This window comes from Chiloscyllium punctatum, chromosome 38 (genome assembly GCF_047496795.1).
Source record: "Chiloscyllium punctatum isolate Juve2018m chromosome 38, sChiPun1.3, whole genome shotgun sequence".
Classification (NCBI taxonomy): Eukaryota; Metazoa; Chordata; class Chondrichthyes; order Orectolobiformes; family Hemiscylliidae; genus Chiloscyllium; species Chiloscyllium punctatum.
Genome location: NC_092776.1, coordinates 41654754 through 41672670, shown reverse-complemented (window position 1 = coordinate 41672670; position 17917 = coordinate 41654754). Strand labels below are relative to the sequence as shown.

General features: G+C 40.9%; 1 protein-coding gene across 9 annotated transcripts; it reads left to right on the top strand.

The window, feature by feature from the left end:
* The first annotated feature begins 423 nt into the window (after nucleotides 1-423).
* Nucleotides 424-12155, top strand: LOC140463548 (homeobox protein vex1-like). Of its 9 annotated transcripts, none has more exons than XM_072557691.1 (5): nucleotides 424-510; nucleotides 4812-4897; nucleotides 5026-5310; nucleotides 5835-6025; nucleotides 10237-12155. In XM_072557691.1, the coding sequence occupies exons 2-5, from the start codon at nucleotides 4879-4881 to the stop codon at nucleotides 10525-10527; spliced, it is 786 nt and encodes a 261-aa protein (XP_072413792.1). In that variant the 5' UTR covers nucleotides 424-510; nucleotides 4812-4878; the 3' UTR covers nucleotides 10528-12155. The 9 variants fall into 9 exon arrangements, with proteins under 9 accessions (XP_072413792.1, XP_072413785.1, XP_072413786.1 ...); XM_072557684.1 differs by lacking the exon at nucleotides 424-510 and adding an exon at nucleotides 1664-1732; XM_072557685.1 differs by lacking the exon at nucleotides 424-510 and adding an exon at nucleotides 2918-2985.
* Nucleotides 12156-17917: the final 5762 nt, after the last annotated feature.

Below are 17917 nucleotides of genomic sequence, written 5' to 3'. Positions count from 1 at the left end.
CACCTAGAATGAGAGCTACCCAGCTCGCGGTTCCTCACCGTGGCTAAGATTATGGACGACTATGTGAACTATTGGATACAACCAAATCATAAGTGGTACGCGTGACTAGATCAGAACCAATCTCTAGATCCAACAAAGTAAATGGTTTGCACCGCAAGATTTTTATTTTAAATCGACCTGTTCCGCCCGCTGGAGCAGATGGGCCTTAAACCCGGGCCTTGTGGTCCAAGGGCAGAGACACTACAACTGCACCACAAGAGGGCTTTCAAGCATTTACGGGGAAAAAAAATCTAAAATTGGGTCTTCGGGAAGAAAATGGTATTTTAGAAATAACTATTAGTAACGTGTGCACCTCATTAATTTTATCTATTGATTCAGAAAATTGAAACAAGGAGGTCCCAATAGGAACAGGTTCTAGAGACAGCAGATGCTGGAAGTCAGAAGCACATGGAACAGCGTTGAAGTTTACTCGCAGTCCTGAGTAAGGCCTCATACAATCTGCGATTACAGGTGGGCCAGAAATACCAAACCATCAAAACGGTAATAACATTTAGACCCACTGTGCTCACTAAATTTATTAAATGTTAACGATGTTACAGGTTTCTCCAAACTCAGAGCCATATCGGTGTGTACCCACCTCACAGATAGAGAGGCTTTCTTAGCTGGAGGATATAATCAGCTCCTGCACCACTCCAAAAAAAAAGCATAGTTGCGCCTCAAGATTTTAGCTGCTGAGTGGTCAGTTAATGGGAACCACGCCATAGCCAAACTATTTAAATAGACTTTAATGAAACGACTAATGGAGTGGAAACAGAACTTGGACATGTCCTTAATTCTGTGCAAACACAACAATGAAGCATCACTTTGAGACATCGACAATATTTGATACTTTAAAACAAGTCCAGAATGGCCATGCAGGACAATATCAATACCCACACTGAGACACAGGACCGAGCACCGATCAAATAGGAATATAACAACAACAAAAAGTATTGGAGAAACTCAGCAGGTCTGGCAGCATCGTTGGAGGGAAAGCAGACTTTCCAGTCCAGTAACTCTTCTTCAGATAGGAATGTGTTGTGTTTGGTCTTGATCAGAATTCCTGCGTTTAACTTTCTTCAAATTTCACGATTGTTTTCCCCAACATCTGATTTTGTAACAATTCAAAATCGGTTTGGCTCCAGTTAAAAGCTGTTTGACTTCAGTCGGAGTTTTAAAACGATTGGTAGCTGACGAACATGCCAGTCCTATGGGGATAGAAATTCACCATGATACTGTACATCAAAACATTTTAAAGTTAGCCATAATTCGCATATTTTCTGATTTGACGTCCATTTGTGTATGTTTAGACCTCCTGCGGTTTTACACGCTAAATCTGACGCATACAGGAAAGTTGTCCTTTGATTTTCACCCAGACCTGTAGCAAATGTCTTATATTTGTAATTGCAGCCAGTTATAAAATAAGAAAGCGCATTATATTCTGTAAAATGTCGAACATTTATTCCATCCCATTTAAGGACACACCATTTGGAAATATCTGACATTCCACTTCACTGTGAATCTGATGCTCTTTAATACCAGTGGCCTCAAAATGGAAGTAAGGGTCACCTCTGCCCTCCCCAAAGCGCACTTGTAAAATTCAAAAGCAATAAAAGTCAGTAGGCTCTACGTATAATCAACCATGACACAGGCCCCGCTGTGAGACAGTGAGCTCTTAATTCAACAGCACCAAGTACAAGTTTATCGCCAACAAAAGTGTTTGCAGAAGCGAGGGCATGAAATGAGACATAATCGTGTCAGATCGTTAGAAAACTGCTGCATTGTGAGGATTGTGTTTGGTAGAGAAAAAAAGTTTTCGAAAGGATACGAGGATAAAGCCGACAAGTACAGGCCTGTCAGCCTAACATCCGTAAAGGGGAACCTTTTTGATGTAGTCATGTGGGGGGAAGTAATTGGCAATTGAAATGTATGGATTAATGAATGAAAGTCAGCTCGGATCTGTTAAAGGTACATGGTCTTTGGCTAACTGAATCGAATGCTTTGATGAATAATGGAGTGGGTTATGAGATCAGTGCGGTTGAAATGAATATGAACCTTCAAAAGGTGTATGACAAAGCACCATGTAAGGAATTAGGAGATTAAAGGGAGCAGCACAGTTTTTTTCCGATTAGAGGGAATCACGCAATAATGTTGTCGAAGGAACATAATTGGAAGTACTGTTCTGCTATTAATGATGTGGATATAAGTCAGGGCTCAATTACGATATTTCTAATTGACAGAAGACCTGGAAAGGTAGTTATCAGGAACAAGCAGTGAAATAACCCTGGGAATGATTTAAACTGACTGCGAAATTGACATACATATGGCAGATGATGCTTAATATAGAGCATTGTGAGGTAATTTACAGCAAGCCATAAAACAGTGGGGCAAACGAAGGACCATTCGGCCCATCCAGTCTGCTCTACCACTCAATGAAATCATAACGAATTTAATGGCCTTCCACGTCACTTTCCTGCTTTTTCCCCATAGCCTTGACTCCTTCACTGATTAAAAGCTTGCCTCTCTCAGCCTTCATGAGGTAACCTCTACCGCTCTATGTGGCAAAGAATTCCACAGATTCCCTACCCTCGAGCAGAAAAAATATCCCCCCCCCGTCTTCAATCAGTCATTTATTTATTTAGTCACGATAAATTCACTTTTTCCATGTCAAAATGAATTCAGAAACGAGAGGCGGACAAACGAAATGAATGCAGAAACGGAGATTTAAAGGTGTCTATACAAGCTTGCAGCTGGCAGAGCAAATTGTTAAAAGGCCCTGGTGATAAGGGGTGCTACCCTTCTGAAAGGAGTATCTTTGGAATTATATAGTAAATGTCGTCAAAGATCACATGTTCATAATTTAAAATGGAGTAGATGTCCTGAGGATTTAACTAATATGGCTTCCGCGACGTGGCCCGGGATTGGGTGATTTTCTGCAGCGGAAGGGTATGTGGTTCCTGTCTTCTGCTCGACCTTTAACAAAGATGGCCTTTGTCTTACTTTTTAAAATATGATTCCTGTTTCTAATACAGCACTGTGGTAAGGCGCCTTTTCACTTTTTTTTGTCAAAATACGACGGACAATACATTTCTATTTCATGCTTAATATTCATCACACCACACGTGCGATGTTGAGAAGGTGTTTCCTTTGACCACCTTTTCGATCCTCAATTTTTTAAAAACTTAATGTTTCTTTAAATCTTCTCCAGGCCCCTTCCCTCTCCTTCTGCAATTTTGTCCCGTCCCAGTTCTCTGTGGCCCCAGGCCATCCTATGGCCCACTATTCATGACTAGGCTTTTTCTGAACTCTGAAGTTCTTTCCCTAAACCTCAATCTCCTGGTTTGAAACACGTTTTATAATCTGCCTCTTTAATGGATTTTTAGATATCTTTTTTAGTTCCATAACACTTGTATGAAATGCATGGAAAGAGCTTTCTTCTCAATGAGAGGTAATAAGATAAATGTAGAACTCATCTGACCAGACAGGGCAAAACTACACCCACAATCCATGTCAGGACGCGAACCAGTCAGCACCGCTTTAAAGTAATTGATAGGGGAATCACCAGTGACATTAGGGAAAACATTTTCAAGCAGGGAGTGGTTACAGAGTGGAATGCACTTACTGAGTGTGGTGGAGGCAGGGACATCCTGAGTTTCAAAAGGAATATGTTGGATTGTTGTATAAAAAGGACGGATGTGCATGGTTACAGGGACAAGAAGGGGGTGGCGCTGGGTGAGATGATCACAGCCCCAGAGCCAACACGCTGGACGAATGGTCTCCTTAACAATTCAGCGACTGTGTGAGGTTGCTGGTTGCCAATCTGATCCTGCTTCTGAAAAATCTATCCGTACAAAATTATAGAACTGTGATCTTTCCCGACACGTTTAAATCAAGAGCTGGCGCCAAGTGCATGAATTGAATTGTGTTCATAGCTGATTCGGGGAAGAACAATCACTTATTCAGTTCCAATTATCATTTAAATTGCGATATCCCCACAAACGAGAACGCAGACAGTATTATCCCGCTTCGTCTGTAAAGGACAGGCATTTGTTCATCAAAATCAGATCTCAGTAAATGACAGCAAAGATCCATCCTTCCATTCCAGGCGTGATTAAATCTTGCCAGTCGAGAGTATGGCGCTGGAGTGGCACAGGAGGTCAGGAGAATCAACGTTTCAGGCAAAAACCCTCTTGCCAAGAGAGTCTGTCTCCACAATTTAAAACAGAAACAAATTAGGCTATGTATATAAATATTTACTAATACAGCAAGGCGAAGCAAGACTTTATAACCCGCTGTCCCCTTTAATGGTTTCGATATTAGGTATCATAAAGGTAGCACTCGCATGAAGCGGTGCCAGTCAAATGCAGAGTTTTTACTGGAATATTCCAAATGTTTTTTAATGAAATCTTCTGGTCCTGAGATAGCCGCTTCCAACCTTGGAAGAATGGACTGAATGGTCTCACTCAGTGCCCTCATGTTTCTGGGGCTGACATTGCAGATGCCCCTTTCGAACCAAACCAACAAATAGAAATCTGTGACAAAGAATAAATAGAATCTGCACAGCTTACCGAATCTGATTTCGCAATTACTGCCCCCGTTTGAATCCAGGATCTCGTATCCCAACCCCAGCCCATTGCTGTAACTGTGTTGTAATTAGTGCTGTCAGATAATCATATCTGTCCTGGCCTTAGTGGTTGGATTTGCAGTATTTACCTTGAGTTAATTCATCACCGACACTTATCGGTATATTGATAATGTCATTTTATTTCTAGTTGAACTTGGCGCCACATCTCGATATCCTCAATTTATCACGTCGTGTATTCATGGTTCTTCTGTCGGATGTTGCAAGGGTCTGCTGGTGAGTCAAGCTCTTGTTTATTGGAATCCTTGCTTTGATGTAGAGGCGAATTTACTCATTAGTGTAACACAAAGTCCCATAAATACTCGCTTGTTTGTGACACCGCCGCCGCTCTCTGCTGTGCTCAGGGCTGAGGATGCTGGAGATCCCCTACTCTGTGGAGTGGCTTGCTCAGAGCAGTCAAAGACTGGATGGGCCTGGGCAACATGTCAGCCTGAACCAGAACCTGGACGGACAATCTGCCGGCAGCAAGCAAGCGCTCACTGTTCAACAAGAGACAGGGGACGGTGAGCTGTGCAGAGCCGACACAGCGCACAGCAAAGACAGAGGGATCCCCAAGAAAGAGAGTGAAAGCTCAGTAAAAAGCAAGAACCACTGGGGCAAAACTCCACAGGGAGCTTTGGAATCCCCCGGTAAGTAATGATAATGAATAACAAGCAACAAAGGGACATCTACTCCTTAATGAACTATAGCTCCAACTTAAATCTCCTTTCCCGGCCTTAAACTTTTTTGAGTCTCAAATTACTACAGTTGCTGGAATCTGTATTGGAACAGACAAGGCTGGAGATCCCAGCGGGTCAGCCAGCATCCATGGAGAGAAAGCGAGCTAATGTTTCGAACCTAGCTGACTCTTCATCAGAATTGAAGTTCACTCAAACGTATTTGTTTCCCTCCTAGTTATTTTTCTGTCTTTACCCAACTTTGTTTCGCGTTTCCTTCCTGTGTGAAGCTTTATACAATTGCTTCGTTCAGAAAAGCTAAACCTATGAGGTCGCCTGAATTATGGGGCTGAAATCGGAATCCAGCTCATTTCAAAGACTGGAGCACGTTACAGCAGAGGGTGGACCTTTTGCATTTTACTGGAGAAGGCCTAGCAATTGTCTCCGGTGGTTTGCACCAACCTTCAGTGAGCTGCATGTTTGCCTTCTCTATACAGTGAGCTGCGAAGTTAGTGCCTCCCTGGACAGGGACTCCAGAACCGAGGGATGGGCTGATCGCCGGAGGCTTCGCACTGTCTTCACCGGGGAACAACTGCGCGTTCTCGAGTTGAGTTTCCAGTGTCAGCAATATCCGGGATCCGAGCAGAGGCGGAATCTAGCTGGAGAGCTTCATCTATCCGAGACACAGGTGAGCACTTCCCCTTCTCTAATTCGGCCCAGCATCAAACCATGCCCCTTTCATATGCACCCCTCTGAAAATGGCGATCTCGATGAACGGGAAGATAACTCATCGCCAGCTTCTGTCTTTGGCGTCTTATCATCAACCCTGGGGGAAAATAAAATCATCTTATGCTGCCAGCTAACTTGGCCAAGGCTGGGAATGCTTGTCCAGCTACGCAGAGAACAAACACACATTTCACTCTGCTGTCATATAGCACAATGAAATTATTGAGCATGTGAGAACTCCCAAAATATTTCCATACAATAATTTGGGAAGCATTTTCCAACAACTTACACTTACCCACACACAGCAAGTTCCTTGCTCTTTATGCCATTGACAAATGACAGAATAGACTTGTGTTGAAAGGTCATTACCAATCTAAATCATTCACTCTATTTCTCTTTACGTGGTCCAGGCAACCCATATTCAAGTCCCATCTATTAGTGTGTCATATTCAAATAGATTGATTCAAAGTAATTATTTCTCTCCACAAACCTGCTGAGCATTTCCATAATTTTCAGTTTCAGATCATATTTCCAGCATATATAGTATCTCGCTTTTACTAATTCAGTTTGTTTTGTCTTTTCCACATGAAAACAGCCAATATCCTATCAATAGATCATTAAAAGAATTTTTTTTAAATGTCAAAAACTTGGGTAGCACAGTGGGAATGAGATAAAACCAGCTGCTTTTTTTACTGCAAAAATACACTTTATTCATAAACATTATCTGCATAATTTGGGGCAGCACTGTGGCTCAGTAGTTTGCACTGCTGCCTCATAGTGCCAGGGACCCAGGCTCGATTCCATTCTTGGACAACTATATTGGCGTGGAATTTGCACATTTTCCCCATGTCTTTCCTCCAGGTTTTCTGGTTTTCTCCCACAGTCCAAAGATGTGCAGGTTAGGTGAATTGGCCATGGCAAATTGGCCCATAGTTTCAAGGAATGTGTAGGTTGGGTGGATTAGCCATGGGGAATAAAGGGTTGCAGGGATTGGGGATGGTGGTGGTGAGGAATACTTTTCAGAAGGTCAGTGTGGACTTGATGGGCTGAATTGCCTGCTTCCACACTATAGGGGTTCAATGATTCTATGATATAAAAGGTCCTAAAATGGTTCCATATAGTCTTTACAGAGAGAAAAAAAATAAATTTGATATCTCTCAGATCATCTCCACAGTTACAAAAACAGAGACATTTCCATTCATGCACAAAACTACCTATTTTGAGATAGAGAGAGTGCCTGAGAACTGAACTGTTATACAGAAGTATTTCAGATGGTGGCCTTTCCACACTGTACCTTCGTGGCTTTTCTTGATTTCAAAAATATAATACTTTATTCATAAAATTCTTTACATGCATACATAATCACTAGAGCAGTTCGACTCTGGACAGTTTTTACATATTGGGAACAAACAAGCATTTTGTACTTATACAAGATTATATTTATGTATATTTGGGGCAATGGGGGGGTCTGATAACTGAATGGACCCCCACTGTACTTTGGCAGAAAGACACTTTGGTGGTCTTTCCCAACTGTGCACCTTGGTGTCAGCTGCCCCAAGAATAGTTTTTGATTTAGCCAGAATTGACAAATTCTTACAGACTTCCAATATAAATCTGTTAAAGCCTAATGTCTGTCATCATAACTGACTGCAGAGTCCACTCCTCAGTCCTCCCAAACATAAGAATTTCATTATTCCCATAACTGCTGCATCGTGTGGCCAGATTTTCAAAAGTCAAAATTGGTTCACATTGAAAAGCCCTTGGAAGCCAAGACTGTGCCAGATGAGTCACCAGTTTGGGAGGGTCTAGGTGTGATCATGTGATGGTGTGTTGATTGTATGAGATGGTAAACAGTCGTGTTGAAACCACCTCAAATGTTACTGCATCTAGTCAGAGACTGTAAACCCTATTGGAGAGTTGATGGGACAAGTAAAGCTTTTGTTTTATCTTTTGGCTCGATATCCAGTCTATGAAAATGTTGCAGTGCTGCATCTGAAAATACTACTTAGAAAACAGCGCTCCAATGTTCGCAGACTCTGTTACCACCATGCCAGAGCCTCTATAGGGCAGAATCCTTCTGTCATACTGACATTTCAAAGATTTTCCAACCTTCTGCCTGCATTGTTACACATGGAATGTCAAATTCAAACATGCCTCACCGTATTTTCAAATTAAATTTCCAATTTTAAAGGTACAGTCTAAATGGGTAGAATGTTTTATGGCTACATTCACAATATACACTATTTGCAAATGTTTCCAGCTCATAGTCAGAGAATTCCTCCAGTTATTACATTTAAACAGACATGGATTGCCAAGTTATGAGATACTAACACTCCCACAATGATCTGAAGTAAAAAATTCCTTTGAATTATTTGTCATAAATTAATGATCTCCAAATATATTAAAACTACATGGGTTGGCATTCTATTTGACCCTGAACTGAACTTCAAGCATCTATCCCATAAAGCATCAAGCTAACTTGTCCATGTCCATTCATTTACCCTATTTTCAACTCTGCCCCAGGACATTCAGTGCTGAAATACTTCTCCAATACTAAATGATCTTTGGTATGGACTATCTCAACGATTTCCTGGCCAGCCTCCAACTGGCAAATTCCACAAACCTGAGCTTATCCAACACTCTACTGCCTGATCCTAACTAGCGCAAAGTTTCCTTTTTCTTGTTGACCTACAATGGCTCCCAGCCTACTAATACCCCAGTTTTAAAATTTTCAACCTTGTTTTCAAATCCACCCTCATAATGTCCCCTAGACCTCTCCACACCCCACCCTACTCATCCACTGGCTTCACTATTTCTAATCTCCTTCAGTCATACAACTATCAATGACATTGGAACATTCTAATTCTTGCACATCTTCAGTTTTCATCATTCCAATATTGGTGGCTCTGCCATTGTCCTTCTGTGCCATAAGATCTAAAATTCCCACTCTAAAAGTCTCCAGTTGTTTATCTCTCTGCTGTTAAGAGAGAGTAAATTCCTTTTTTTTGACTAAGCAATAGACAATAGACAATAGATGCAGGAGTAGGCCATTCTGCCCTTCGAGCCTGCACCGCCATTCAATATGATCATGGCTGATCATTCCTAATCAGTATCCTGTTCCAGCCTTATCTCCATACCCCTTGACTCCACTATCTTTAAGAGCTCTATCCAATTCTTTCTTAAAAGAATCCAGAGACTGGGCCTCCACTGCCCTCTGGGGCAGAGCATTCCACACAGCCACCACTCTCTGGGTGAAGAAGTTTCTCCTCATCTCTGTCCTAAATGGTCTACCCCGTATTTTTAAGCTTTTAATAATCTGTGCTAAATGGCTTAATGCCCAATTTTGTTTGACAATACACTTGTGAAGCAGCTTGGAATGTTTTACTACATTATATCTAATATAAGGTAACTTCCAGTTATTAAGGCAGCATGTCTTCTGGCTCACAGTGTGAAATTCCATTGGCGATCTTGCTAATGTTTATCATAAGACAGGGTTCTACTCCTCTCAGTGTATATTGTGGTAACAAGTTTCAGCAGGGAAACAATCTCTGAGCAATAGAGGCAGAAATAATTTAGTTTGGAATTGTTCAGCGACCTTTGCTAGAAAATGTTCATCAGTGTTAACTTTGTGTAAAGTAGGAGCAGACTTTGTTGCATGCTTCCTAAATATTAAACAACATGGCAATATTTACTGTCAAACCTCACACAGCAAAGAGTGACAATTTGAGTGAGTTGGTGGGACAAGTTGGAAACCATGGAGTCATAGTCCTGTGAGTCAATTGGAGTAGATTGGTTTTCTTTGATTTATTAATGGAATGGCAAAGTCAGCATTTGTGACCACACCTAATTGTACTTGAAAAGGTGATAGTGAGCCACCATTCCATATGATCTAAGAATTTCTGGTATGGATGATTTGCATGATTAAAGAAAAAAGGGAATTGTTTTTGCTAGCAGGGTGATAATGTTCTAATGTTACAGAGTAAGGACATTTTTCATGGCCAATGATATTTTGCAGTTTTTGATGTCAGAATCTGTATGCTGAGTACAAAAGGCATATCCAAGTAGAAAAAGCATAAGGGTGTGCAGGAAGGAAAATTTATCCAGGTACTTAAAATAGCTCGAAACCATTTGGTTCATTTATTTGTGGTGATGCTGTTTCATATTCTTTTTCAGGTCAAAACCTGGTTTCAAAATCGTCGAATGAAACTCAAACAGCAGCTTCAAGATGCTCGGGCTGAGGCATTTAAATCCAGATTGTTTCTTCAGTATTTCTCCAATCCCTTTGTCTCTATTCAAAGTTTGTATCCCATGACAAATTCCAGCTTTGTTGCTCATTTCACTGAATTTGGACCTCACCACACACAGACTTCTACCCCTTTATGTTCTCTTGACCATCGGTCAAACTTACAGCAGAGCAGTGCAAAAGCCACTCCTTGTCGATTCCACCCATATCTGCGTATCTAATAAAGAAATAAATTTATGGCAACATAAGATGCACATCAAAAATAGTAACTATAGATGATCTTTCATCAGGCAACATATTATAGTATATTTATTTTTTACATCTATTTTTGCAATTGTTTGTGGGACATTATTGCAATTGTACACACTAAATCATGAAGTCTTGAAAATCTTTCATCAGTAATCAGTCCTGAACAATCAAGCCTAAATCAGGTTGTGCTGAGAGTGAAGCATTGGTTTGCGTTCTTGTAATATACATTCCTTTTTATTGAAACTTGTTGAATCATTTGATAGATAATACAGAAGTTTTCAAAGGAGTGATCACAAGAATACATTGGAAGTTATATGGTAGACTAACTGTTTCTGAAAGATAGAGTTTCCAGCTTAGAATATCATATGCACAGGACAAAATATTTATCATTATTACTGTGGTTTGCTTCAACCAGCTTGTGACTCCAGAACTACTTCCTTTGGATTTTGTCTCCAGAATTCTCTAGACCTAACTCCAAACTGAGATGCAAATTTGTAGAAACAGATAAGGTCTTTAAACGACAAATGCTCCTGCATATTGTGGGTGGAACTGCTTTTCTGAATGGTCATTAGACAGTAGCAAGGAACAGTAACTCTGTTCATTCATTCCTTTTTCTTGCAAACTTATAATACTACCTCTCCTGAGATTTGTGACTCAGCCTAAAAATAAAAAAAGTGCGTAGTTTCATTTCACTAGAATTGTTATTTACATCAGTTTATACATCATGCTTTCATATTTCAGTATTGAACTTAATTTATAATAAAACTAGTAATGGTAAAGGAAAAACATGCAAAGAAAGCATTGTGCAATGAGCTCTAAGGTAAACTGCATTCACACTAATAATATAATTACTTCACATAGGTTATTGACATGCTTTTCAAAATGATGTGGCCACTATTTGAAAATTAATTAAAATAAGGTTGTTAGTGATAATGAGGCAGTAACCCAGTTTAGGTACTACGCAAATCAAATTTTGAAAACGTAATAGATTATTGATTCTAACAAAAGCAAATTTGTTCAAATGGTGACTAATGCCCTTTTTAAAATGTGGTCCCTGATGCTATGGTAGGCTGAGATAAGATGGATAAAGAAAAATTCTTCCCATTAACCCATAAATTAAGGAGAGGGAAATGCAGATTTTTAATCTTAGGCAAGTGATGCTTTGGGAATGTGAAGAATTTTTTTTATGCAGTCAGTGGTAATGACTGCCCATGAGGGTAGTGAAACAGGAAATAATTAATGGTTTCAAAAGGAAATTGGATAGCAGTAACAGTAAATAAACTTCTAGGCCCATGATGATAGAGTAGAAGAAAGGGACTGTCTGGATTGGTTCATGATGAGCCAACATGGATCCAATGGACTAAACAGCATCATTCAGTGCCTTAAATAGTTCTGGCACAAAATACTTAGAACAATTAATACAACTATGTTGTAAGTAATTAATAAAAACTACATTTTGTCTAATTTAATTAAGATGAAAAATAAACATCAAAATGACAGTAACATAAAGAGTAACCTTTTCCCAGTAAAAGTGGGTGAGTGTTATTTTAGTATGTACTAATATGGTTATATGTATAAATACAGGTTTCTTTGCATTGTGCTTTAAGTTTACTCACCCTAAAATGAGTCTTGACACTGAACAGTTTATGATCTACATAAGTACAGACATGTGCATCACAAACACAGTTGACCATTTGGAACCCTCAGTCTGAGCCACCATTTGATAACATCATGGTTGTTCTGATCAAGGCCTCAACACCACATTCTCTTTTGCCCCTCAATCAAAAATCTAATACTCAGCTTTAAAAATATTCAATGACTCTACATCCAGTGCTCCCTCGGTAAGAGAATTTCACAGACCAACAATTAGCTGAGAGAAAAAATAGTTTCATCTCGACATGAGAAGAAATGCCATTATTTTTTAAACTGTTCCTAGTTCTAGTTTCTCTTACAAGGGGAAACATTTGACAAGAAGTCAGCATTTTCGAAAAGTCCGGTTTTTGAAAGAAAATGTTTGACGTTTAGACCTATGTTAAGTATTTGGTTATGACTGACAGCAGACCCCACACACTCTTATTCCAATCAGGCTATAGATTGTTCACCACCATCATTGAACTATATTTATGATCTTATTATACAGGTCTTAAATTTGAATAACACAAAACTGTGTCTTTATAATAAATATATATACATATTGCATCAATCATGTGCTCCTTTTCTGTTGACAACTACATAGTTCTAATTTGCCCTCCTTTTACGAAGTCACCTCCTGTTCTCCTGACCCTGTCCCTATCATGTGCCTGTACTAAGAATCCAGCCTATAGCGTCATGTCCATAATGCAATTTGCCTAAAGCTCCACTGAGCATCTTTTTCAATGTGCTCCCAAGACTTGGGTGGCATGGTGGCTCAGTGGTTAGCACTGCTGCCTCACAGCACCAGGGACCCAGGTTTGATTCCAACCTTGGGTGATTGTGTGGAGTTTGCACATTCTTCCTGTGTCTGCATGGGTTTCCTCCAGGTGCTCCATTTCCTCCCACAGTCCAAAGATGTGCAGGTTAGGTGAATTGGCCATGCTAAATTGCTCATAGTGTTCAGGGATGTGTAGGTTAGGTGCATTAGTCGGGGTAAAATATAGAATAGGTCTGGATGGGTTACTCTTCGGAGGGTCAGTGTTGACTTGCTGGGCTGAAGGGCCTGTTTCCAAACTGTAAGAATTCTAATTCTAATCCTAAATCCATCATGGCTTTGGCTGTTCAATACTAAGCATATTTCACTGCAGAAGAGTGTGATGCTGGAAAATCCAGGAGGTCAGGCGTGGTTCGAGGAGTAGGAGAATCAATGTTTCAGGTATAAGCCCTTCATCAGGAAATGAGGCTTATGCCCGAAACGTCAATTCTCCTGCTCCTCGGATGCTGCCTGACCTGTTGTGCTTTTCCAGCACCACACTCTCGACTCTGATCTCCAGCATCTGCAGTCCTCACTTTCTCCTATGTTTCACTGAAGTCAATGCAAATTTCTGCCACAGCCTATTTCTTTTTCCATAGCATATATCCAGCTAACTTATCTGTTAGAATTGAATCTTGCTCACTTTCACCCTCTCCCCATAAATGTGTGACCAAGCTGCCAAATAGATAGTGTGAAAATGGTGATTATGTTTTCATGTGCTGCACTTCAACATTTGTTTTCAATGGGAAGATGGATGATTCAGGCAGTGCAACCTTGCAACTAAATGACGTTGACATGTATGGCCATGAACATTTGGAATTGTGTTGCATTGGTATAGATAGATTTTATATCACAGTAGTACACTGTCACAGAGACAACATGTCAAAAAGTACTTAATTGAATGCAAGACAGAAAACTATTGAGTAAAACAGCACAGAAAGAGGACATTTGGTCTGCTGAACTAATATTAGCTACTCAATTAGTCCCACTCCCCTGTTTTTTGTTTCTTTTTAAATATTTATCCCAATTATCTTTTAAAGTTCTAATTGAAAATATTTCCAACACACTTTCAGACAGTTTCCTTCATGTTGTGGTTTTGTCCGCCGAGCTGGGAATTTGTCTTGCATTCGTATGTGGCGCTTAGGCGGTTGGCACAGGATTCGCATTTCCTGGCTTGTCTTAGCGTCTCTCGCCCGTAGGTGTTCAAAGTTTGGGAGAAGATTTGTAGCTCGGGTGCTCGTTGTTGTGGTTCTGTTCGCCGAGCTGGGAATTTGTCTTGCAAGACAAATTCCCAGCTCGGCGAACAGAACCACAACAACGAGCACCCGAGCTACAAATCTTCTCCCAAACTTTGAAGTTTCCTTCATATTATGTAGTATAAACATTACTTTCCTCTCATTACCTCTGGTGCCTTTTGCCAAATGTTAGTCCGATTAACCCTTCGATTACTAGAATGTTTCTCATTAGTTATTTATAGAGTCATACAGATGTACAGCATGGAAACTGACCCTTCGGTTTCCCTGCAAACCCTTCCTATTCGTATACCTATCCAAATGCCTCTTAAATGTTGCATTTGTACCAGCCTCCACCACGTCCTCTAGCAGCTCATTCCATACACGTACCACCCTCTATGTGAAAAAGTTGCCCCTTAGGTCTCTTTTATATCTTTCCCCTCTCAACCTAAACCTATGCCATCTAGTTCTGGACTCCCCGACCCCAGGGAAACGACTTTGCTTATTTACCCTATCCATGTCCCTCATAATTTTGTAAACCTCTATAAAGTCACCCCTCAGCCTCTGACGCTCCAAGGAAAACAGACCCAGCCTGTTCAGCTTCTCCCTATAGCTCAAATTCTCCAACCCTGGCAACATCCTTGTAAAATTTTTCTGAGCCCTTTCAAGTTTCACAACATCTTTCCAGTAGGAAGGAGACCAGAATTGCATGCAATATTCCAACAGTGGCCTAACCAATGTCCTGTACAGCCACAATATGACCTCCCAACTCCTCTACTCAATACTCTGACCAATTAAGGAGAGCATACCAAACGCCTTCTTCACTATCCTATCTACCTGCAACTCCACTTTCAAGGAGCTATGAACCTGCACACCAAGGTCTCTTTGTTTAGCAACACTCCCTAGGACCTTACCATTAAGTGTATAAGTCCTGCTACGATTTGCTTTCCCAAAATGCATCACCTCGCATTTATCTGAATTAAACTCCATCTGACACCTCTCAGCCCATTGGCCCATCTGATCACGATCCTGTTGTAATCTGAGGTAACCCTCTTCGCTGTCCACTACACTTCCAATTTTGGTGTCATCTGCAAACTTACTAATTGTACCTTTTATGCTCGCATCCAAATCATTTATGTAAATGACAAAAAGTAGTGGACCCAGCACCGATCCTTGTGGCACTCCACTGGGCACAGGCCTCCAGTTTGAAAACCAACACTCCACCACCACCCTCTATCTTCTACTTTTGAGCCAGTTCTGTATCCAAATGGCTAGTTCTCCCTGTATTCCACTAGATCTAACCTTGCTAATCAGTCTCCCAGGGGAACCTTGTCGAACACCTTACATAAGTCCATATAAATCACATTTACCGCTCTGCCCTCTTCAATCCTCTTTGTTACTTCTTCAAAAAACTCCATCAAGTTTGTGAGACATGATTTCCCATGCACAAAGCCATGTTGACTATCCCTAATCAGTCCTTGCCTTTCCAAATACATGTACATCCTGTCCTTCAGGATTCCCTCCAACAACTTGCCCACCACCGAGGTCAGGCTCACCGGTCTATAGTTCCCTGGCTTGTCCTTACTCCCCTTCTCAAACAGTGGCACCATGATTGCCAATCTCCAGTCTTCCAGCACCTCATCTGTGACTATCAATGGTACAAATATCTCAGCAAGAGGCCCAGCAATCACTTCTCAAGCTTCCCACAGAATTCTAGGGTACACCTGATCATGTCCTGGGAATTTATCCACGTTTAACCTTTTCAAGACATCCAGCACTTCCTCCTCTGTAATCTGGACATTTTGCAAGATGTCACTATCTATTTCCCTACAGTCTATATCTTCCATATCCTTTTCCACAGTAAATACTGATTTGTGGGTGGCACAGTGGTTAGCATTGCTGCCTCACAGTGCCAGAGACCCAGGTTCAGTTCCTGCCTCAGGCGACTGTCTGTGTGGAGTTTGCACATTCTCCCCGTGTCTGCGTGGGTTTCCTCCGGGTGCTCCGGTTTCCTCCCACAGTCCAAAGATGTGCAGGTCAGGTGAATTGGCCATGCTAAATTGCCCATAGTGTTAGGTAAAGGGGTAAATGTAGGGGAATGGGTGGGTTGCGCTTCGGCAGGTCGGTGTGGACTTGTTGGGCCGAAGGGCCTGTTTCCACACTGTAAATAATCTAATCTAAAAATACTCATTTTGTATCTCCCCCATTTTCTGCGGCTCCACACAAAGGCCGCCTTGCTGATCTTTGAGGAGCCTATTCTCTCCCTAGTTACCCTTAATGCCTTACCTTACCTAGTTACCCTTACCGTTTGTCCTTAATGTATTTGTAAAAACCCTTTGGATTCTCCTTAATTCTATTTGCCAAAACTATCTCATGTCCCCTTTTTGCCCTCCTGATTTCCCTCTTAATTATACTCCTACTTCCTCAGTCACCTGCCCTGCCTTATTTCCCAAGAGTAGGTCAAGTTTTGCATCTTCTGTAGTAGGTACATTCACATACTGAATCAGAAAATTGTCTTGTATACACTTAACAAATTCCTCTCCATCTAAATCCTTAACACTTTGGCAGTCCCAGTCTATGTTTGGAAAGTTAAAATCCCCTACCAGAAGCACCCTATTATTCTTACATATAGCTGAGATCTCCTTACAAATTTGTTTTTCTCAATCTCCCCCTGCCTATTAGGGTGTCTAAAGTACAATCCCAATAAGGTTATCATCCTTTTCTTATTCCTCAGTTCCACCCAATTAATTTCCCTGGATGTATTTCTGGGAATATCCTCCCTCAGCACAGCTGTAATGCTATCCCTTATCAAATATGTCACTCCCCCTCCTCTCTTGCCTCCCTTTCTATCCTTCCTGTAGCATTTATATCCTGGAACATTAAGCTGCCAGTCCTGCCCATCCCTGAGCCATGTTTCTGTAATTGCTATGCTATCCCAGTCCCATGTTCCTAACCATGCCCTGAGGCCATCTGCCTTCCCTACTTAATCAAAACCATTAAAGATTTCGGACACCTATTAAAAATTTAACTTGGTCTGTTCTAATGAGGACAACATAAGTTTGTCTAATTACTTATCATGTAATTTAAGTCCCACATGCCAGCAATCTCCAAGGCTATGACAGCTTTTCTGAAGTACATATTATTCAGAACTAACCACAGTTTCCCAGAGATTCTTTCATCTCTGAATATTTTACAAACGTTTAGCACAACACGTGCACTCTATCCTCCTGTCTATAACGTCAAGGATTCTATATGATTCAAATGCTTACACAAGACTTGTGACTCTAAGATCCCTCTCTTCTGCAATCACTTCAAAGTTGCAGCATTTACATTGTCTCACCTCAATGCAAATTTCTCTGTATTAAATGACATCTTGTCACACATCTTACTCAACTCACCCACCTGCATACTTGCTTCTGAAATCTGTTACCATTTTCCTCACCGTTTAGTACATTTCTAACATATAATGCTGTGTGTTTTCAAATCAAAGTCATGAATATAGGTCAAAACGTACAGTGATTCCAACAGTGACCTCTGGGGGACACAACTGCACTCTTCTCTCAGTCTGAAAATTAATCACCAACCATAACATTCTGCTTTCTATCCCTTATCCAATTTTGTATGTGCATTGCTCCTGTCCCTGAACCTCACAGACTATAATTTTACAAACAAATCTCTTGCGTT

Coding starts and splice junctions, on each gene's coding strand:
- LOC140463548 (XM_072557691.1), top strand. Junction 5,311..5,834: donor GGGAGCTTTGGAATCCCCCG/GTAAGTAATGAT, acceptor TTCTCTATACAG/TGAGCTGCGAAGTTAGTGCC. Junction 6,026..10,236: donor TTCATCTATCCGAGACACAG/GTGAGCACTTCC, acceptor ATTCTTTTTCAG/GTCAAAACCTGGTTTCAAAA.